General features: G+C 36.9%; 1 protein-coding gene and 1 long non-coding RNA gene across 4 annotated transcripts in view; one reads left to right on the forward strand and one right to left on the reverse strand.

The window, feature by feature from the left end:
* dync2i1 (dynein 2 intermediate chain 1) overlaps nt 1–23575 on the reverse strand; it is a 30502-nt gene extending 6927 nt beyond the window's left edge. The window contains exons 1-18 of one of the 2 annotated variants that reach the window (XM_049481943.1): nt 23424–23575; nt 22255–22308; nt 21387–22095; nt 20365–20405; nt 19943–20140; nt 19456–19524; nt 15895–15972; nt 14257–14485; nt 12533–12644; nt 11487–11616; nt 10241–10352; nt 8037–8131; nt 5590–5722; nt 4074–4240; nt 2422–2584; nt 2174–2281; nt 1656–1717; nt 140–191 (exon numbers count right to left, since the gene is read on the reverse strand). In XM_049481943.1, coding sequence (XP_049337900.1) covers nt 140–191; nt 1656–1717; nt 2174–2281; nt 2422–2584; nt 4074–4240; nt 5590–5722; nt 8037–8131; nt 10241–10352; nt 11487–11616; nt 12533–12644; nt 14257–14485; nt 15895–15972; nt 19456–19524; nt 19943–20140; nt 20365–20405; nt 21387–22095; nt 22255–22308; nt 23424–23438 — 2527 coding nt within the window. In that variant the 5' untranslated portion in view covers nt 23439–23575. The remainder of the gene's footprint in view (nt 1–139; nt 192–1655; nt 1718–2173; nt 2282–2421; nt 2585–4073; nt 4241–5589; nt 5723–8036; nt 8132–10240; nt 10353–11486; nt 11617–12532; nt 12645–14256; nt 14486–15894; nt 15973–19455; nt 19525–19942; nt 20141–20364; nt 20406–21386; nt 22096–22254; nt 22309–23423) is intronic. The other variant, XM_022685363.2, reaches the window with a different exon arrangement.
* Nucleotides 1–24403, forward strand: part of LOC125803769 (uncharacterized) — a 152393-nt gene that overhangs the window by 31939 nt on the left and 96051 nt on the right. The window lies entirely within an intron of this gene.

Raw genomic sequence — 24403 nt, forward strand, 5'->3', positions numbered from 1 at the left:
TTTTTATTTGACTTCTCTGTGTATTTTCTAATTTGTAAAGCACTTTGAATGACCGTTGTGTATGAAAGGTGCTATATAAATAAACTTGCCTTGCCTTTTAAAGGACAATTGCTAATTGCATAATGCAGCTTTAACTCACCTAGGTCTGTCTGGGATCCAGAATCATCAGCTTTGGGTAATTCAGTAACAACCTGCACAGAAAATCAGAAATCAGGACACAGATTATTCAATATTTACAGTTCATCTCACTGGCAGTGCCCTCTAGAGTGGGCAAAACGAGCTAAAGTGCCCTGTTGCCCTGCAGTAAAAGGCACTGAGTGCCATCTAGGGCACCTATCTCCTCTATATCTAGAATATTTTTTTAAGCGTGTCTTTTCCCATCAATAGTTGCCCTTCTGCTTTTTCAGTAGTATCTGGTGCTATTATGAAGCACCTTTTATGCCACCTCTACTCTTGTCCTAAATATGCCCTGTCCAGTAGAGGTGGGCGATATGGCTCTAAAATAATATCACGATATTTCAGGGTATTTTAGCGATATCGATATACTTGGCGATATAGGCAAACTAAAATAATTCATTCATTTCAGGAATAAAGTATAATAGTATAACAGTATAATCATAATGTGGCAAAATAAATAATATAGCATAAAATAATATAATGCAGCAAATAATATTGCAGAATATTTAGTGCATGCATATAAACTGCAAACTAAAACAATTATACAATAAATACACCTAAAGCTTCACAGTAAATAATAGACTACTTTTAAGACAGAACAGCCCTATTATCACGATATGGATTTTTAATATCACGATATTTCTGTGTCACGATATATTGTATACGAAATAATATTGCCCACCCCTACTTTCCAGTAGATAAAATGAGACGCAGGTGAGAAAACTAGGGATAAACCCTTGTGTTTGATGGGACAAGACATGGCAAATTGTTGCCAATTATGGCACACAGTCCAAATCCATTTTGCATCCATTTATTATTTCATAATGTGCAGGTCCCCATGTCTGTATGTGCCCCTTTTTATTTTTTAACCCCTGTCCCTAAAACAGCATGATCCACCACAGGTTCAACTTGATATTTGTAATGTTTATCGGAGCAGTCGAGACTAGGGCGGAGTATTGTTTTAAACTTTTCAATTTAGATAATTATTTTCAATATCTTTTTCTAAATTGTAACCAAAAAATACAAAAAAGTGATCAATTATAGGGCGCTGAGTGGTCCAGTGGTCTAAAACGCTGCCGCTATGATCGGGAGATCGCTGGTTTGAATCCCGTTCATGCAGCTTGCATCAGCTGCCAGAGTCCTGAGAGAGCATAGTTGGCCTTCCTCTCTCTGGGTGGAAACAGTAGATGGTGCTCTTTCCCCTCGTCACTGATGTAGGCTGATGTGGATCAGCACAAGGCTGCGTCTGTGAGCTGATGTATCAGAACCGTGTCGCTGCACTTTCCTGCGAGTGTTAGCGCTGTGATTCTACTCGGCAATGCTACAGCATCAGCAGCAGTTCTTTTTACCTAAGCATACTGCTGGATGCATTTCAGTTTTTAAGTTATTTTTAAGAACTATTAGCATTAGATTGGCAAAATTAAATTATATTTATAGACAATTTTGCATAATATAATTTAACAGGTTGTACTACTTACCCAGAGATTCAGGAGCCCATTTTCATCCAGTGATCCCAACTGGAACAGCAGCCCCAGAGACTCTGTGATTTCATATAGATAATAATTAATGAACTCTACAGGCGACTTAATTACTAGTGCTGATGATATGCATCACGATACAGGGGTTAAGATTCGATATATCGCACTATACTGCAATACTGTAGGCAAAATCTAATTTTAAGAAAACTATTATAATACAAAAACACATCATATTTCTAAAATCTAAGTAAAGAAATGTTCATTTTTTTATGCAATCAGAACAGCACTGCTATCTAGTGGACAGGGTAAACTCCATGTAAAATCTCCATGTAAACTAATAATTAAAAGTCCATACTGTGGTAAAATATCACAATACTTCAATATATCAATATAGTTTTACATTAATTAATCAAAGCATGGAATTGTATATATACTCTGTTACCTTGAAAAAATCTACAGCTCTCCCTAGAACTAATGAAGAACAACTATAATCTGTTTTCAAAAAAAGTTTTTTTTACCTTCTTGGTCTTCTAGGAATGAACCCCTAATCCCGGACTCCACGTTAACCACAACCGGCTCCACAGACACCACCGAGGAGAAATGCCCCGCCCCCGCCAGCACAGCGTCTGCACAAACACACAGAGCACCTCCCTACAATCAGCTTCAATTATTACCTACATTAACGACCAACACGGTAATAACACCGGTGTAAAACCTCTCACACTAAACATGTTTTAGCTGATTAATCTTATATGTAGTAACTAACCCGTGGAGAATGTTGGGTATCGTAGTGTAAACTCCTCCCCGTCTGCACTGAGAGACGAGTGAGCTCCAGAATGTTCTCTAAGATCCCACAGAACCACCGAACCCACAGCCGTACCAGCAAAGACCAGCGTGGCTTTACCCGGACTGAAGCAGCAGCACCGCACCTGAAACACAGGTACATATTTTTATATTATTAAGAAATTGTAACAAAACGTGGTTTATTAACTCTCTTTATTTTCCTATTGGGGGGGGGATAGGTCTGAAATGTTTTTCTGACCTATTTTAGTGATATTTAGGCGAGCCAATAACCATTAACACCATGCAGCTTGATTTAGGGCGTGTCAGTGTGTCTTTGCTGTCGTAACGACGGGAAAAGTACACCTTGCGTGGCTCAAAACATATAAAAGGCACTTACTAATTATCTTACTTAATCATGGGTGTGGTTAATTTTGGGCGCAATGTGAAATAAACCAATCAGAGTGTCTCTAACTCATAATTCTCTTTAAGAGTCAGGTGAGCTCTGACTTTGGAGGATTGTTATTTTAACGGTGCAGCTACCTGGACGTGTCCAACAAACGCCTCTCAGCAGAGGGAACTGAGCTGCTGGTTGACGCTGTGAAGGAGCTCCAGCAGCTCATTTACGGGAACAGCAATGTTATTTTATTTAGTGAAGTAAAAGTTGGGTTTGTGCACTGATGCGTTTCCATGTGTAACAAGCAGGGGTGTGCATGTGTTGGGCATGTGCTAAGATAGCAATGAACCAACAGCCTGACTGTTGACGCCTGTCTAGGTTGTATTTAGGCAGTGGCGCACCTGTGTTTTCTGTTACCAAGAAAGCAATACTCCAGAAATGTACCTAAACACACCTAATTTCCAAACCACCATCAGTGTAGAATATACAGGGGTTGGACAATGAAACTGAAACACCTGGTTTTAGAGCACAATAATTGATTGTGGTGACGGACAGTTCTGGTGGAAACAGGAGAGTTGAGGTGCACATTGAATTCTGCGTGATTTGATCAGCCGTGGTTTTATGTTTTTTGGATACAATCCGGGTTAGCACCCGAACATCCCTTTCAGACAGCTTCCTCTTACAGCGTCCACAGTTAATCCTGTTGGATGTGGTTGGTCCTTCTTGGTGGTATGCTGACATTACCCTGGATACCGTGGCTCTTGATGCATCACAAAGACTTGCTGTCTTGGTCACAGATGCTCCAGCAAGACGTGCACCAACAATTTGTCCTCTTTTGAACTCTGGTATGTCACCCATAATGTTGTGTGCATTGCAATATTTAGAGCAGAACTGTGCTCTTACCCTGCTAATTGAACCTTCACACTCTGCTCTTACTGGTGCAATAATGTGCAATTAATGAAGATTGAACACCAGGCTGCTCCAATTTAGCCATGAAACCTAAAATCCCACACTAAAATGATGACAGGTGTTTCAGTTTCATTGTCCAACCCCTGTATATTCAGATGCACCATTGCTATGTAAATAATTCGTGAGGAAGGTGTGAAAATAGACTGTTGGCAGGGTGTAAGATAGCAATAAGCATTGCAACGCACTTTTTGCAGGGTGTAAGATAGGACCTTTAGTGGCTGATTATTTTAATAAGCATTACTCGGAGGTGTGTAGGTGAGTCTGGAGAGTACCTCAGCTTCGTAGATGAGTATTCTCTGGGGTGCGGACGGCTCCCAGACGTTCCACACACAGATCAGAGTTTTACTCTCCAGCTGTTCCTCACTGGACCCAGAAGCATGAACCGAGAGCAGTGTGTGCGTCTGCACCTGAGAGAAATGCAGCAACGTCACCTGCCGACCTGCTCACACACACACACACACACACACACACACGTAAGGGTGTGTAAAAAGATACTTATAGCAATAAGTATGGGCATTCTGTACATCCTTTCCTTTATTAACTTCATAAGAACAATGAATCTTCATTATAATCATGTTTTATTTTTATGGATGGAATATTGCAACATGACTCGAGCTCTTTTATTAAATTTTAAAACCAGGTTTCTCTCCTACTGTCATCATGAGAGGATCCATTATTTACATCTTGTTGGAACAAACAAACAATAAACCTGATTTTCTAAACATATTAAGAGATATAGAGAGAGAGCACATGCGAGAGAGAGTTCTGCAAACCGAACTGTGACCCCCATACTGTGACGGTTTGGAACGAATACACGTACAGTACAGGCCAAAAGTTTGGACACACCTTCTCTTTTTCAGTGTGTTTTCTTTATTTTAATGATTATTTACATTGTAGATTCTCACTGAAGCATCAGAACTATGAATGAACACACGTGGAGTTTTATGTACTTAACATAAAATGAGCTGAACCTCCACAGTCACCGGACCTGAACCCAATCCAGATGGTTTGGGGTGAGCTGGAGCACAGAGTGAAGAAGGCAAAGGAGCAACAAGTGCTAATAAACACCTCTGGGAACTCCTTCCTTCCTTCAAGACTGTTGGAAAACTTTTCATTTCAGGTGACCACCTCTTATTGAAGCTCATTGTGAGAATGTTGATGCCAAGAGTGTGCAAAGCAGTAATCAGAGCAAAGGGGGGCTATTTTAAAGAAACTAGAAAATAAAACATGTTTTTTTTTAGTTATTTCACCTTTTTTTGTTAAGTACATAAAACTCCACATGTGTTCATTCATAGATTTGATGCTTCAGTGAGAATCTACAATGTAAATAGTCATGAAAATAAAGAAAACACACTTAAAAAGAGAAGGTGTGTCCAAACTTTTGGCCTGTAATTTACCTTTACACCCCTAATACATATCTGTGGAAAGGTATTTTAAGTAAGAGGTACTGGGAAGTTTAAGCTTTACAAATATTAGGCAATACTAAAAATATATATATTTATTTAATGTCAAAAAAAATCAACTGCATCAAAATAAATGTTAAAGTTTTAGAGAAACAAAACATTCTATTAAGTTTTGTTTATCTTGCAAACTCTATAAATAACATAATAATATTATAACAAAATCAATAATGTAACATAAAAATAATGTAATGTAAGAAAAATGCTTCAATACAGAGTATTTAGGGCATACATATTTAAAAAAAAAACAGAAACACCCCCCACACCCACAGATAACAGGTGTTAATGATTTTTGAGTAAGAGTGTGTGTGTTTTAATGTGAGCGTACCTTGTAGAAAGGGTAGTTTAGTGTTTAGATGAAGGCAGCCCTCGCTGAAGGACAGTGAGTCAGTTTGGGAGTGCAGCTGTTTCACAGAGTTACGGTTCTCCGCCCGGTTCTCCTCCAGCAGCACTGCCATCACCTGTAGCAAAAGATGCTCAAACGGTTTAAAACTCCTCAAATATTCCTTTATTAATGCTTTATTCACGCTGCAAAAGTCCACTGAATAACCTGAAATGTTTAGAGGAAAAAAGTATGTTTTTAGTTTTTAAAAGGAAATTTAAAAAGCTTTGAAAACTGACCCAAAAAACTACTAGTTTATCCTGTATAAAATCAGTACTGAAAAATAATTTCACGATATTTCATGGTATTTTTGTGAATAACGGTACTCTTGACGATATGAAAAAAAAAAAACTAAATCGCGAATACACTACTGCAACAAAATAAAAAATACATTTTATTATTGCATATGATATGATATGGCAACCCCATCTAACTGAGATATAAAAAAAATACTAGAATTTTATCAGATTTGTAACAGAATCTCATGATACCAATAATAATTCACTCTAAATATCTCCATATATCCAGGATTAAAGTAAAATAAATGATACTGGACAGATATAATCTATAGTCTCTAGTAGATATATAATGGGAAATGAGAACAGTGTGAATTTTTCTTTTGATAAAAACAGTAAAAATAGTAGAACCCTAATGTGATGTATATATATAATAATAATTAGGGATGGGTGATATACCACGATATTTCAGGGTATAATATCGTTCAAGATATTCTAAAATGTTGGTGATACTTTTGTGTACGATACAATATGGCACACCCTTACTGAATATACTGTGTTTCTGCACTCTGTGTTTAATGTACTAATATATTTAAACTGCATGTATAGTCTAGGGATGGGTAATATGGCCAAAACTGATATCATAATATATTTCTTAATTTTGGTAAATGCCATATAATATAACTGTGAAATCCTTGTTGTATATAATCACTCTCTGTGACGCCTACCACAGACTCTGTAGTTCCTTTTTCTGACTCTGCCGTTCCCGTCTATGGACAATCCCCGGTCCGGAACTACACCTCCCAGCATGCACCTGACAACACCACGTGTTAGTAATTTAGTTTAGGTATAAATACTTGTCTGTTTGTCTCGCGTGTTGCGAGGTATTTTCCCTGTTCACCAGCGATATACTGAGCGTTATTTTTCTGTCTGTATTACCCGTGTATGACCTTTACTTGTTCTTTTCGACTACGTTTTTGCCTTATCCTTTTGTTCTGTTTGTATTGTGATTTTCTGGTTATTTGAACTCTGCTTCTGGTTTATGGTTTCGTTTTCGGTTTGTGATTCGGCTCTGATGTTTTGGTTGGTTGTTTTCCTGGCTTTGACCCACGCCTGTTATCTGACTACACTATCTGCTTACGTGCTTAATAATAAAGCCTCGTTTTGTTTTTACCGCGAGCGTCTGACTCCCGTCTGTGGCGTTACACTCTCTGATATAACTGGGTGATATGGTAAAAATATAGAACAATATATCACAGTCAGCAAGTGCAGATTCTGCTATTCTGCTATTGAAATACTATGTCACTCATAATACAGTGATTTCTGTTTCATTTTCGCTGCACATTATCCAATTAATGGGATGCAAATGCAGAGAAGCTTTAATACCAAAATCACGAGGCAAAAAAAAAAATGTCAAAAAACAGGCAAAGAGTCAAAAATCTGGAAAAACAAAAGACAGGATAAAAAAAATGCTCAATAATAATGGCAGTATATATTGTCGCTGTCTAATGAAAAACACCTATCTCCAAAACAGCAACTATACAGGAGAGAGAAAAAAACTTGTGAACTTTCAATGGAAGTCAATGTAAAAAGAGAATTTCAGGTCATTTTGAAGAGTTTCTATTGGATCGTTCATCAAGAAATTTTGGCACAGAGTAAGGGACAGTTTGTGTGTTCAAATTATGTAGTAAACTAAAAATCATCAAAAATGGAGATAAGCGTTTTTCATAGGACAGCGACTAAATACACACAACCCTATTTAGCAGATGAGCATCAGGTGAGTGAAGACGAAGTCTCAGGACAGTGGAACGGCAGCTAGGTGTGACAATTGAGCAGCATTTTTATTTTTTACACTCTCTGTAATGAAATGTACATTTGAGATAGTGTTCTTTAAGCACTGATAAAATGCTTGATATGCTTATTAAAGCATACTGTTGATACACTATAAAAAATGATCACAATATGATAAAATATCTATATATTTCCCAACTTTACTTAACAAGTTTCCAGATTAATTGTGTAAGGGTTGACAGAACTAGTATTTATTCATTTACAAGCACATACAAAAGAGAAAGATGAGTATATTAACCTTTAACTGCTTGTTTTAGTTCTTCAGTGTGTTAAGGAAAGAGTGACTCAGAGGATAAATGGGATTACCTGAGCAGCAGAGCGGAGGAATGTAGTGAGACGCTTTGAATCGATGTTCATCCTGACGACAGACTCGTCAGAGGTGTCCTGTGAAGCCTTGGGGCCTGTGGGTAATAAAACAACCACTGATAAAATACTAGGTTTACTAGTATACCTATACTTTGAAATGTGGCATATATATACGAATCGTAACAATATAATTAAGTATATACTAGGGCTGCACGATATATTGTTTAAGCATCGTCATCGTGATGTGCGCAGGTCACTTAAGGCAATTAAATCAACACATCATGTTGCAATGTTTTGATTCTTGATACAGGAAGTAGATACACAGCGCTGTTTCTGTCTCTGTGTGAGTGACAGGCTGCTGCTGCCTGAGAAGCACGATTTAGGAGTAAACAGGAGGTAACCGCATGGCCTCCATCATCCACATGGTTGGGCACGTGCTTGTAAACGTTTAGCAGCGCAGATATTTCCAGTTACAGCTGAATTCACGCTTTTAATTCCAGAAAAAACAAACAAACGCTCTTCTTTTCCTTTTAAAAAGCCATTTAAATGGTTGATTAAAGGCTTGATTACTGTTGTTTTGCTGTTTTCCTCGGGTTTCGAGTGCTCGGCTCTGACTCAGCTTTTGATTGGTCCAGACGGGAGACAGCGCGCGGGTGGGGGGCGGGGCTGGTGACATTATTATCGATATGAACAGTATAGTTACTGCCCTTGCTGTACATAATAACTCGCAGTCAAAGCTGGGTTTTAGATATTTTCATAATATATGATATTAAGCATAGTCAGCAGTAACAGATTCTGCTATTGAAATACTCAATACATATTTCATAATACATACAGTAATTTATGTTTGATTTTTGCTGCACATCATCCATTTAAATGGGATATTTTATACTATCTATAATTAAAAATATACAGCTGAGTCCGTGTTCTTTAAGCCCTGATAAAAATCGCGATATTCTTATTAAAGAATATTGTTGATATGCTAAGAAACTTTATCACAATGATACAATAAAATATTAATATTTGAGCTGGAACAAGTGGGGGGATGGGGAGTTTCTTAATACCCACACTGAAAAAAAAAAGATGTGTGAAATTTACTTTAAAAAAGTTTCGCAATTTTCATTTCAACTTAATTTATACAATATTATTATATATAATTTTAGTTAAAACACACTTTCAAATATTTACATAATCTCAAAGACTTATTTTGTAAACAGACCAAGTTTCACTGTCTCAACACACTGATGGCATGTAAGACATTCTTTTTAGTATACTAAAAATCATCATAAATTATTTGAGAAATATTGTATAAGTTAAGTAATTGTAATTAGGTAATATTGTATGCAGAAATGAAGTAAAGTTTACTAAAAGAAAGGATTGATTCAGTAAAAATAAATGAAGTAAAGTTTACTAAAAGAAAGGATTGATTCAGTAAAAAATAAATGAAGTAAAGTTTACTAAAAGAAAGGATTGATTCAGTAAAAATAAATGAAGTAAAGTTTACTAAAAGAAAGGATTGATTCAGTAAAAATAAATGAAGTAAAGTTTACTAAAAGAAAGGATTGATTCAGTAAAAATAAATGAAATAAAGTTTACTAAAAGAAAGGATTGATTCAGTAAAAATAAATGAAGTAAAGTTTACTAAAAGAAAGGATTGATTCAGTAAAAATAAATGAAGTAAAGTTTACTAAAAGAAAGGATTGATTCAGTAAAAATAATTGAGTAAAGTTTACTAAAAGAAAGGATTGATTCAGTAAAAATAAATGAAGTAAAGTTTACTAAAAGAAAAGATTGATTCAGTACAAATAAATAAGGTAAAGTTTACTAAAAGAAAGGATTGATTCAATAAAAAATAAATGAAGTAAAGTTTACTAAAAGAAAGGATTGATTCAGTAAAAATAAATGAAGTAAAGTTTACTAAAAGAAAGGATTGATTCAGCAAAAATAAATGAAGGAAAGTTTACTAAAAGAAAGGATTGACTGAAGTTCAGTTCACTTATTTACTCTATGTAACATTAAAGTCTTGAAAGTCTTGAAGTTACTTAAATTTATCTGAAATTTAATCTGAATGATTTTACAAGTAATTTTTTTCAGTGCATATTAAGAAATGAATGAAGCTAATTCTTCTATATCTTCTAATATCAGTCTCAGTGTGGATAGACTGGTGTGTATGATGTATGAAATGTGTGGAGTGTGTGTAGTACCTCCACATGCAGTGTTGGATTCAGGTGGATGTTGAGTCCATTTGTCCACAGTGTCCGTCTCCTCGGTCTGAGTGTCCCTGTCTGTGTTGTCTTCATTACACTGTACATAAGCCTTCAGCCAGAACAACAAAGAGCTTTCAGAGAGTCTTGTCTCCCTTTTACAGCTTTACATAAGTGTTATCTTTACTTTACAGGAGTAATTATTGTTCATCTATCTATCTATCTACATTCTACTAAATACATTAATTTACAGTGGGTATATATGCAGCTGAAACACTTTTAGAAAAATGTGTTTTGGGGAGGGGTGTAGTTCACTATAGGCCTCTGTGGGTGTGGCCTAAGCTTTTGTTCTTAATGGCGTAATTTTTTTCTCCTTACATTACTTTTACTTTTATACTTTAAGTAGTTTTGAATCCAGTACTTTTTTAAACACTTTTACTTAAAGAGTAAAAAGCTTGAGTTGATACTTCTACAACTTCTACAGAAGTATTTTAGTATTTAAACTCTAGTATCTAAAATATACTTCTACCTATAGAGTAATGAATGTAGATACTTTTGACATGTTTACAGATTTATGGTCATTAAAGCTGATGTCTGTAAGTTTTGGGATTTGGGGCCCTCTCTGGTGAGAATGGGTAATTGCATAAAGCATGTGGAAGAATCGTTTTAAACTGGGCGGGTGTGATGCGGTCTCCTTTCAGAGCGGATGAATCCGATTCCAGGTTATGTTCAGTCAGAGAGAGAGAGAGAGAGAGAGAGAGAGAGAGCTCAGTCAGAAACTTCACTCCTTCGTTTCTTTGTTTTTACTATGAGTGAATGATCTACTGAGCTCTGAGTTTCCCCTTCTGAAGTCTCCATTGCTCCACCAGCCGCTCGCGTTCAGTAAAACTGAGCCGGATCCTCTTTTAGAGGCTGTACGTGTGATTTAAGTATGTAAAGACGCGTGACGTGGCCAAAAGAAGAAGAACTCTCGTGAAAAGCGACCCGACACCCCGTTTTTTAGAATAAATATATTATTAGGTTTAGCAGGGATAACCATTCCAGCATACTGATAACATTAAACACAATATTTTATTCATATTCCTCTCCACTCAGAAATGCTTCTGCTTTCAGTTTAGAAACGAAACAATACAGACTGACACTTTAAACAACAGAAAACTGACCCATCAGCAAGTTGAAAAACAGGTAACTTAAAAAAAGTATATCATTAATTATTTAAACAAATAATTGTAGGACAAAAGAATACCTGCTTTGTGTTTGCCATTCCAAAACTCTTTATGTACATGTCATACTCGCTGACCGGGGGCAGATCCAGGAGACACATGGTGACAGAATAATCCAGATCAATCAACCGTAACAGCTCCGCACTGCGCTTTCTGTACGGAAAGACAAACCGTCAGTTTCTAACGTACATCACATACACTAAATGAAAGAGTTTATGCACAAACACTTGGACATACAGCTCTGGAAAAATAATAAGAGAGCACTTAAAAATGATGAGTTTCTTTGATTTTACCGAATTGAAAACCTCTGGAATATAATCAAGAGGAAGATGGATGATCACAAACCATCAAACCACCAAACTGAACTGCTTGAATTTTTGCACCAGGAGTAAAGCAGCATAAAGTTATCCAAAAGCAGTGTGTAAGACTGGTGGAGGAGAACATGATGCCAAGATGCATTTATTTGGAATTTAGGAGAAATGTTGTCCTTAGTTTATAGAATAAAACAACAGTGTTTATTTTAAACTACATATACATAAAACATACACACTGTACAGAAAATGTTGTGTATACTGTGTTCCTGCACAGTTAGCTACTGTACATACTTTTACAGTATTATACTCTGAATGCAGCCAAAACCACAGTTATTAACTTGAAAATGATAAAATCACAGTTATAATCCTACTACTGTTGAAAATCACTGTAATAATCCACTTATGGACAATCAGCCCATTTTTTACAGTGCATGAACCTATAAATAGCATAATCAGAGAAACTGATTCACAAAAGGAAATAATAATAATAATAATAATAATAATAATAATAATAATAATAATACATTTTATTTGACAGCGCCTTTCTGACACTCAAGGTCACCTTACATAAAATGAGATAATAATAATAATAATAGTAAATAAAACAATAAAACCAGGAAATAGTACTCTAATAAAATATAAGATGTGGTCTCTTCATTTTTTTCAAAGCTGTTTATCTGAAAGCCTGATTTTTATTGCAGTACTTTAGTGTAGAAGTTGTGAGTTATTGCTGAATGTGTGGTGAGGATTCTCACTTCTGCTTGTCAGCAGTCTGCTGGCTGACCTCCCTCTGCCTCGCTGCTGTAAAGTCGATGACTCTGCCGTGAGTCCGGCCTTTCTTTGTATGGCTCTCCGAGTCAGCAACCACTGAACACAGAGGAAGACAACACACACACACACACACACACACACATAAAACACACTTCTTTATCTTACAGGTTTTTGTAGGCAGAGGCTTTTTCACATTTTTTCCCCTTGTTTATCCGTTGAACAGATCAGTAACACCACAGCAACCACCATTTTTTAGGGGCTCTTGTCTCTCCTACACTCAGCTCTACCTGTGATCTCCAGTCTATGAACTACGATTCCCAGAATGCAGTGTGCAGACCACACACTAACAACACTCTCTTATACAATCACAATGCACTGAACACGGCACTACCAGGAAGCTCATCACCTGAATATTGACTACACCTGTTTCACCCCCTATAAATACACCTGCACTTCACTCACTACTCACCAAGTATTATTGGTTCTCCAATACATTTTAAACTTTAATTATTTAAACTTTAATTATACTTTTGATAAGTAGATAAATTTGTTACAATTTACATTGTTCTTTAAGGCCTCCTCCACGCAAATCCACGCAATTTTTTTTTTAAATATCTTCATTCACACAGAAAACAAATAACATCAAAACACACATTAAAGAAGAGAACTAACAATCGTACTGCTGAACAACAGGAGGGTTTAAAAAAATGAATGAAACAATTAATTAATTAAGGCGCTGTACATGTTTCATGCTTATTCTGAACAAACTAAGCTAATTTAAACAGAAACAGACATGCACAGACTCGCTGTGTGACGTCAGCATTTTCATAAAACGGCATTATTATTATTTATTATTTATATATTATAATTATTATTATATTATGTTATTACCTTATTTTTTTATTTTATAGCTTTTAATTAGATCTTTCTAGTATTGATTGTATTTTTATTCTTACATAATTGTCATTCGTCTGTTTTTGAGTATTATATTGTATTAATGTTCATTTTATTTAGTTTTTATTTAATATATATATTTATATATATATATATATATATTTTAAATGTCTTGCTTGTGTGCTATTTCTTACTCTCTTTCTCCCTGTGTAAAGCACTGCATTTGTTTAAATAAAAGGTGCTACATAAATAAAGTTTATTATTATTATTATTATATAATATATCTCCACTCTGGAATAGGGGTTTTCGAAAAGCTTAGTTTTTATTGACTGTTTCCGTGAACCTTCATTTTTAACAAGATCTGGATTCCTGTGGACGGGGTCTAAATGTGCATAACTTGTGATTGCATACACAAAATACAAAGTTTACAAACTTTTTATTGATTTAACTGTCCCATTTTCTCCCCAATTTACAAGGCCAATTATCTAACTCAATCATTAGGACTTATTACCGAGTAGCATCACAGCGCTAACACTCGCAGGAAAGCGCAGCGACTCGGTTCTGATACATTAGCTCACAGATGCAGCCTTGTGCTGATCCACATCACCCTAGGAGTGATGAGGGGAAAGAAAGAGCGCCATCTACTGTACTGTACCCACCCAGAGAGAGCAAGACCAATTGTGCGCTCTCAGGGCTCCGACAGCTGATGGCAAGCTGCATCACTAGGATTCGGACCAGCAATATCCTGATCGTTTACAAACGTGTAAATACTAGTGTTAGTGTTAGTGTCTGGGCGGATGGCAGGTGTGTCTACCTTTCTGTGTGGGTTCAGCTTTACTGGTTGAGGGTCGGGAGTGGGCGGAGCTAACCAGCTCGTTCTCATGCTGCATCGCTCTCTGGATGGCCTCTATCTCTTTTCTCCTCCTCGGACTCAGCTCTCTTCGTCTATCTTCTTCTCCCTCTACATCCCTCACTTCTCCTTCTTCTCCTTTCTCTTCATCTTCCTCTTCCTCTTCCATCTCCTCAAAGTCTTCCTCATAGTCCTGAAACCACACAGCCTTTGGGTTTAACATACAGTACCTGTCAAAAGTTTGGACACACCTCTTCTCATTCAATGTGGGTTTTTTTATGTTTTTTTTCATTGTAAATTTAATATTGGAGAATATATTAAAGCTCTACAGGAACACAGGCTGAATTATGTAGCAAATAAAGCATAATAATTATTATAATTTAGATTCTTGTAAGTATCAAATTTATCTTTGAGGACAGAACTGCACACTCTTGGTATTTTAATCTCAGTGTCTTCATGAGATAAATATACAGACAGACAGACAGAGACAGACAGACAGGTAGGTAGGTAGGTAGGTAGGTAGGTAGGTAGGTAGATAGATAGATAGATAGATAGATAGATAGATAGATAGATAGATAGATAGATAGATAGATAGATAGATAGATAGATAGATAGATAGATAGATAGATAGAGACAGACAGACAGGTAGATAGGTAGGTAGTTAGGTAGGTAGGTAGCTAGATAGATAGATAGATAGATAGATAGATAGATAGATAGATAGATAGATAGACAGACAGACAGACAGACAGATTTATAGATAGACAGACAGACAGACAGGTAGATAGGTAGGTAGATAGATAGATAGATAGATAGATAGATAGATAGATAGATAGATAGATAGATAGATAGATAGGTAGGTAGACAGATAGGTAGGTAGACAGACAGACAGACAGACAGACAGATAGATAGATAGATAGATAGATAGATAGATAGATAGATAGATAGATAGATAGATAGATAGATAGACAGAGACAGACAGACAGGTAGATAGGTAGGTAGCTAGATTGATAGGTAGGTAGCTAGATAGATAGATAGATAGATAGATAGATAGATAGATAGATAGATAGATAGATAGATAGATAGATAGATAGATAGATAGATAGATAGATAGATAGAAAGACAGACAGGTAGATAGGTAGGTAGACAGACAGGTAGATAGGTAGGTAGGTAGGTAGGTAGGTAGATAGATAGATAGATAGATAGATAGATAGATAGATAGATAGATAGACAGACAGACAGACAGACAGACAGACAGACAGATAGATAGATAGAAATATGCATTAAATAAAGAAATTTTTGGGAGCAATACATTTTTAAATCCTTAATTTAGCTGATTATAAAAAATTTCTAATACTATATAGACACTCTAGCCACACTAGACACTATAGAACTTTGATTAATGTCTCTCTACATGTCTGTCTCTCCTCTACAGCACACTCACCGCTCTCTTGAAGAACGAGATCCATTTAAAAGCATGCAATAAAAAAGCATTTCAAACACAAAACACTGTGATCATGTGAACAATGTGCCAGACACCCAAACATTATGACTAATACACACTGAAACACACACACACACACACACACACAGCCTTCCTCCCACCTCAAAATCCTCCTCGTACTCTTCATTCTCGTAGTCCTCGTCTCCCTTGTTATTGTCCTTACTGTCTTCATTCTCCATCTGCATTCACATTTGAATAATACAATAATTAATAATAAAAAAAAAAACATCAGAATGCTATAATACTATGCTACTATGCTACAATATATATATATATATATATATATATATATATATATATATGTATATATATATTATGTTATTATCATATTGTGTATAATCATTTAACTTCTACTCAAACATTTGGTAGAGCACATTTCTATCACTATGTCTTATTAAAGAAGGTGTTGAACTCAACTCATCATGATTGTGCCTTCTTAACCAATTAGCAGAGGTCTGATAGGCTTAAATATTTTTCTTTTCAGCTTATTATAGTTTAGAGTTTCTGATTAATAGAATTTGGTAACTTTACAGAACATGCACTTTATAATTACTACTATCATTATTTTGTATCTTTGAAAGTGTTCTAACTTTACCTCATTTGTTATATTAAACATTTAATAGAGGTACGTATGTCAAAAATTGGGTTCTAATGGGCTCAGAGTGGTTCAGTGGGCTAAGCACGGCCACTATGACTGGTTTCGAATCCCGGTCATGCAGCTTGCCATCAGCTGCAGGAGCCCTGGGAGAGCACAATTGGCCTTGCTCTCTCTGGGTAGGTACAGTAGATGGAGCTCTTCTTTCCTCTCATCACTCCAAAAAGGGTGATGTGGATCAGCACAAGGCTGCGTCTGTGAGCTGATGTATCAGAACTGAGTCGCTGCGCTTTCCTCCGAGCGTTAGCGCTGTGATGCTACTCGGCAATGCTATAGCATCAGCAGCAGCTCATAAAGAGGCAGAGTCTGACTTCACATGTGTCGGAGGAGGCATGTGCTAGAGTGTGTTCACCCTCCTGGTGATGTTGGATATCTAGTGATAGGTGGAGTCCTAATAAGTGGGTTGGGTAATTGGCCTTAAAAAAAACTGGGGTCAAATCATGTTTATTATTGCACTACATTGTCTATTATTTTTCCTTAATAATAACACTAAAGGACTAAAAGGGAAAGACAACAAAGTTTCTGCTGAAGTTGATGTGTTGAGTTAGAGATGAGTTAGATGAGTTAGAGCCAGAATCAGAATGTTATGTGAACACTCTTGAAAAGCCAATATTCAATTTTCATCAAAACGCCACATCCGCCATGTAATACTGCCCTGCTTTCTCTCTTTCTTTCCAAAACGCAACAAACGCCAGTCTTGTTTTCCCGCAGAACGCCACATCTCCCCTCATCCAATCACAGTGCAGCATTCCACGAGCTATCTAATGTAAACATCATATCACGCGTGCTGTTGAGCGTGCCGGTATTTCGTGTAGCCTACTTTCACTTTCGTTTTTCACTCTCAAAGTCCGCGAAAATGAGCGGTTTTGATGGTATAGAGGAGCCTGTTCGTGAAGCAGTTATTAAAAAAAAAAGAGAAAAGCCATCAAAAGAGTCTCATGTACGTAAAAAGGTAAAGAAAATTGCTGATGGCCAAGGTAGTGACAGTGATGAGTAGTTGCCTTTTGCCACACACACACACACACACACAATACACAAAATACACGCTATACTACACCTAGGCCTGGACAATAATTCGATATCGGTATTTATCGCGATAAGAAATGTTTCAATAACGGTGATATCACTTTTGTGGTATATCGATATGTATTATGTACAGAATCTGTCACGGACAGGCGTTTTTTACTGGCGTCAGCTCGCCGCAGAGCCAAACACATTCAGCCCCCATAGCTGTGCTACCTCAGTGCGTGATGACGCAATCACACAGGCACGTAGCCAGATAGGCTAGGCTAGGCTAGGTTAAAATGGCTAGGCTAGGCTAGGCTAGGTTAGGTTCAGGTCCGCTCCGCTACGCATCTAAAATGTCTCGAAACGGAGCCGGGACGAGCGGATCCAAGGCTAGGGTAGACTCGGTTCGGTCAGCCGCTGTTTCGCTCGCCCATTCGCGCGTCTGCTCGCCCATTCGCGCGTCCGCTCGCTCATCCGCGGCTCCGCTCGCTCGTCCGCTCGCTCATCCGCGGCTCCGCTCGCCCAGCCGCGGGTCCGCTCGCCCAGCCGCGGCTCCGCTCGCCCAGCCGCGGGTCCGCTCGCCCAGCTGCGGGTCCACTCGCTTGCCGCTTTGCTGCAAATTGTGCCGGTGAGTGGAGCCGACAAGCAGCGGTAACGTTAATACATCTAATCTGTTCCACCACCTCAAGCATCTTCACTACATACAATATTTTCCTTATACTGACTGAAGCACTTTAATAGGTTATGTTGAAACTACGTTATTTAAAGTTTATGAATCCTTTAGGTTTGTTTATTTGCCGTTGATATCATGTTGAATAACTCTTGTATTCTGGCTGAAGCACTTTAATAGATTATGTTGTCACTAAGTTATTTATAGTTGAAAAATCCTATAGGTTTGTTTATTTGACGGGAAAATCTTGTTGCTTTTATGTATATAAAGGCTTCTTGTATTATATATCCTAGTTAAAACACTTTTGTTTTAATCTGTTAAATTTACAATGAATAAGAAGCTCTGCCTCTGTTGTAATTTAAAGTTATTTTTATTGGTAATAGTTATATAGGCTTATGTTTGACAGGGATGTCATGTTATTATTTTGCTATATGCAAATAAAATTGAGCATTGATTTATTTTGACTACTTTTATTTCTAAAGTATTAAAGTTTTTGTGAAAGGAGGTTTCAAAGACTTAAAAAACATTTTCATACAGTAGTAGGTACAGATTTCCATTAGATAGATTGATACAAAAAGTGCAAATACACAGTTAAATAATAATTTAAATTTGCAGTGCTGCAGAGATTGCAGGGATTCTTTTTCTGAGGCCTTCAAAGTATTTATTGATATCGAAATTATATCGTATCGACCGAAATTTAAGGAATATATCGTGATATAAATTTTGGCCATATCGTCCAGCACTAACTACACCACACTACACTACACTACACTACAGCACATTAATGTAACGTGATTTTGGGGATTTTATAGTGTTAATGTTGTTCTTTAATGAGATTTTGCACTTTTTCGAAAAGAAATGTTTTGAAATGTGTGTTTTTAGGCCCAATGGTCAAACTATTATATACAGATGTACAATTTACTGTTATTTATTATTGTATTTTGCACATTTTCAGTCAAAAAAAATGTTCTATATAAGGATATATAAGACATTTTGAAAAAAAAAAACATGGCATGGATTTATTGCGTTTTGCGAAAAAACGAATTATTTTTTTAAAATAAATCTTTAAATATTAAAATCTTGATTTGATTTGTTTGTGTTATTGTAACCTTAGTATGGTATTTGATAGTTTGAAACAGAAAACAGTGGTTTTCAGCCTGCCACTTTCTTGCTAAAGAAAACACATTTTTCCTCAAATTGATAAAAATGGATTTATAGCGTTTTGGAACCAAACCATCCACCCATCTCCGTTCTGAGAGTTTATGAAATGGAAATGGAAAGGCTATGTTGACTAAGGCATGTAATTTAAAAGCAGGTTCAGATTCTTACTGGAATCTCTGGATCACTTAATTCAGCATCTTTAGCTCTCCAGGATAACTCCGGCCTCTTAGCAGATACCTAAACACAGAGAAAAACACACAAAGATTTATATAATTACAGATATTCTTTAAGTCTAGACTAAAAACTTACTTGTTTAGTTTACCTTTTGGTATTTATATAAATAAAACATATATATAATACATAATAAATATATTATCAGTCATATCTTATCAGTAAGTCAGTCAGTCTCCACATACTAGCAGTATTTCTATCACAATTTTAAAACCCCTTGAGCCCAAGCTTTATTATTCAGTTATTAATCTTTAAGCAGAAACTGCTGTGAGGCTTTTATTGATCATTTAATTTAGAATATCTTGCGTAGTTCCTCAGGGTTCTATCTTAAGGCATATCAAACTATCAAAATGATGTGAATTGTGGCAGTAATAAAGTTATAGAATAAACAAAGGACTTACATGCTTATTGCACAGTCTCTTACCTCCTGGTCGCTTTTTCTAAGCCTGCTGTCGTATTTATCATGTCTGTGATCACTGCTGCCCTTCTTCGACTCCTCTTGCTTCTTTTCTTTTCGTTTATCTCTCTCTTCTCTATCTCTCAGTCTTCCGTTCTCTTCATCCCGGTGTCGGCGGTCCCGTTCTGTCTCTCGGGGGTCACTGTGGTATCTCTCACCGGCCTCCTAAAGCAGACAGTGACAGCAGATCAAAACCTCACTCCTCACTCAGGTACTGGTGATTTTTTTTAGGAGCAGAATTTCCTTTTTTGTTTGCTTTTCCATTAATATGAAGATGTGTAGACTTTCAAATTTTAAAATAAGTCGATAATGTAATTATCGTGACAGGCCTAGGCAATCGAATGAATTAGTAAAGAAGTAGTAGAGTGTATTAATTTAAGATTACTTACACTGTATTCTTTCTCTCTTCTTCTCCTCTCCCTTCTTTCCTCTGAAAGGCAAAACATAAAGCATTCGTAATATATTAAAAAATTTATATTAAAATGTCAGCCTGCCTGCTCCGTACTCTGCACTTGTCACTCTGAACAAGACTCCATTTCCCAGCATTCACCCACATATCCGGACTTCCCTCACTTCATTGATCACATGATGCTATGGCGTTCTCGCTCTCCAAGCTACTGATAGTTTCCATCTGTTCTCCCCTGTATAAATACCTGAGTGGGTTTGTATTTTTGACTCCTCTCTTGCCTTCCGCTTTCTCTTGCTGGATCTCCCATGTTTAAACTTGGTTTTCTTGACTATTCTCTCTGGTATGTTGTTTATATTTGCTGCCATTTGTTTACTGACCCTGCCTGTCCCTCACTATTCTTGTTAGCCTAGTCCCTTTGTCAATACATTTATGTGATTCTTTTCAGCGAGTGTCTGTCCTGTGACTGGCCTGTGTGATAACAAAAATCATAGGGCAAGGGGTAGTATCATGTCCTATTACTTTTGCCATGTCAGTCTTTTCTAAAAGCCTTAAATTTTTTTAGAATGAACAAATACGACAATAAGGGTGTGCCGTATCATATTGTACGTGATAATATATAATTAATATGGTCAATTTTATGACACAGAAAAAAAAAATCCATATATTGATGTTGTTTGATTGCAGTTTGTATGTATGCACTTTAGATCTGTGGTAGATTTTTGTTGGTACACTGTTTTATTTTTGTTATATTTTTAATTTTATACAAAATCTTGGTAAGTTACTTTTTACGAAATAAACAAACGTTCATAGATTAGTTTCTACATAAGCTATTAAACTGTTATATTTATATTACATAGAACTTATTTATATTTATTTTGCTGCAGTAGTATATAAATCAATGTTCTGTTTTATCACCAAGACTATTGTTTTCTTAAAAATACCCTAAAATATTGTGATAATAATTTAGAAACTTATCCACCACTATTTTTTTTTAGGTCTTACCTCTGTCTGTGTGTCCGGAGTACTCGCTGTGACGCTCTCTCTTTTCTCTCTCTCGCTCTTTATCTTTCTCTCTGTACTTTTCTTCCCCCACTTCTCTTTGTCTCTCCTTTTCGGCCCTCCTCCTCTCTCTATCTTTCTCCTTCTCTCTGTCTTTTTCTCTTTCTCTATCTCTATATCTCTCATCCCTCTCTCTATCTTTATATCTGTCTTTCTCCTTATCTCTGTCCCTGTCTCTATTCCTTTCTTTGTCTTTCTCTCTTTCTTTCTTTTCTCGATCTTTATGTCTCTCGCTCCTTTCTCTATCTCTGTCTATATCTCTAGATCTTTCTTTGTCTCTGTCTCTTTCTCTATCTCTGTGTTTTTCTCTCTCTTTCTCCCTACCCGGTTCTCCCTCTCTCTCTCGATCTCTGTCTTTATATCTCTCTCTCTGTCTTTCTTTCTCTCTGTCTCTGTTCTCTCTCTCGTCTCCTTCCCCTCTCCTCTCAGAGCCTCGTCTCTCTCCATCCCTTTCTCTTTCTTTTCTCCTCTCTCGCTCGTCCCTCCTCCTTCTTTCCTCCTCTCTGTCTCTCTCTTTCGGTTTCTCTCTCTCTCTCCTCTCATCTCTCTCTGGTTCTCGGTGTCGGCGGTCCAGAGACTCTCCACTTCGCAGTTTTCTGTGCATCTCTTCTCTTTTTGTTCGTTCTCTCCTCAGGTTCTCTCCATCCAGACTCTGTACAACGTCACACAGATTAGCATTACTTAAAAGAACTCAAGACAAAAGTAAAATACTCAAATTTGTACACTCAAACTGCTCAACTTTGCATAAATAACGTCCTGCAACCTGTCCTGTTTATCTTTATACTCCTTTCTTTAAAACACCCAAGCCTACCTGAATGTGCTTCATTAACTCTTCAGCCTTCCATGTGTCTTCTTTCGTTATTTTCTAAGGAAAGAAGGTGGAAAGAGACAGATATTCAGAATAAACTCTGAATCTCTGCACATCACTGTGATCCATATTTATGTTTTACGGGAACCTGAGAATATGTTGGCCATTTGAGAATGGAATATATATATAATGTCTAAACAGAGTATACTGAGTAAACCTGTGAACTGTGGGCTGTAATAGAGCTGTAACTGAGAGCTGTAACAGGACTGTAACAGTATAGTAACAGAGCTGTAACTGAGTTATAACTGAGAGCAGTAACATGACTACAACTGAGCTGTAACTGAGAGCTGTAACTGAGAGCAGTAACAGCATAACAAATTGGATGTAACTGCAAGCAGTAACAGGACTGTAACAATACAGTAACAAGGCTGTAACTGAGAGCTGTAACTGAGAGCAGTAACAGCATAATAAATTGGATGTAACTGCAAGCAGTAACAGGACTGTAACAATACAGTAACAAGGCTGTAACTGAGAGCAGTAACAGGACTGTAACAGTACAGGAACATGATTGAACAGTACAGTAACAGGGATCTAACTAAGAACGGTAACTGAGAGCACTTACAGTACAGTAACTGGGTTGTAACTAGTAGCAGTAACAGGGCTGTAACTGTAAGCAGTAACAAGGCTGTAACAGGGCTGTAACTGAGAGCAGTAACAGGACAGTAACAAGGCTATAACAGTACAGTAACAGGACTGAACAGTACAGTAACAAAGCTGTAACTAAGAGCAGTAACAGGAGTGTAACTGAGAGCAGTAACAGGGGTGTAACTAAGAACAGTAACTGATAGCAGTTACAATACAGTAACTGGGCTGTAAGTAAAAGCAGCAACAGGACTGTAAGAGTACAGTTACAAGACAGTAACTCAGAGCAGTAACAGTGCAGTAACAGAACTGTAATTAAGCTGTAAGAGTACAGTAACAGGACTGTAATTGAGCAGTAACAGTACAGTACAGTAACTGAGCTATAACGGTGTATTTAGCAGTGCGGCTAACGGTGCTGTTGCTCGGCGTGTTAAACAGCAGCTCTGCGGGTAAACAGCTCTATATTAACCCTGAATAAGAGCGGCAGGGTACTGTTAGATCTGTGTATGATAGAGCCGGATTCCGCTCACCTTCTCCGCGGACATTATTAACCCTTTACCCGCTGATTCTCCTCCTCACATCACCTCCTGCTTACTGCACCCAGCGCCATCAGCACAGCGCCGCGCATGCGCAGTGCTCCCGAAAACACAGCAACTGCGCCGCGTCAACTTAACAACAGGCCTGAGCAATCACACCCAGAGCAACCGCTCTAACACAGCGCATAACCATGGAGACCAGGACGATAGTCGAAACGCTCATTTTATTCTTTTACTTTTTAATAGTTTTTTTCAGTTTTTGTCGTTTTTATTTATTTTTTTATTTTTTTATTTTTAAAAGTGCTTTTAGATGACTATAAAAAATCTACTGTACAATTGAAATGAATTTTAATGTTCAGTTGAATAACTGGCTTAGAGTTAAAAGAGAAAGGGCCAAAATAAATAAACGTTAATATATTGGCTGCAGAACATCTGTAAATGTTGAAGGAAAAATAACCTTAAAACAACCTTTATTTAACATTGCCTAAGAGGCATCATCACTTTGAAATTCTGACACTGAATCAACGCCCATAGATAGATAGATAGATAGATAGATAGATAGATAGATAGATAGATAGATAGATAGATAGATAGATAGATAGATAGATAGATAGATAGATAGATAGATAGATAGATAGATAGATAGATAGATAGATAGATAGATTTGTGGTGAATGATACTTCAGTGCAAGCTATCTATCTCATTGCAGTAAAACCCTGGGTACCTACAGCTCGTGGACGGCAGGTGGCGCCAAAAACCTTCGTTTCTGACCTGAACTGTTTGTTTCTCGTTTCTCAGATAGATAGAACGTGGTTAGTAGAACGTTTTCTAAACGAAAACTAGAAAATTAAATCTGATAAGTTTTTTGCATGATCTTAGAAACGTTTGTTTCTTAGTGGCAACGCCACTTATCAATGGGGGTGTTACTTTTAACGTTTCCATAACGTAGTATGCGTCTTGCTGGGGATTTTCTC

The sequence above is a fragment of the Astyanax mexicanus genome, chromosome 8 (genome assembly GCF_023375975.1).
Source record: "Astyanax mexicanus isolate ESR-SI-001 chromosome 8, AstMex3_surface, whole genome shotgun sequence".
NCBI classification, from domain to species: domain Eukaryota; kingdom Metazoa; phylum Chordata; class Actinopteri; order Characiformes; family Acestrorhamphidae; genus Astyanax; species Astyanax mexicanus.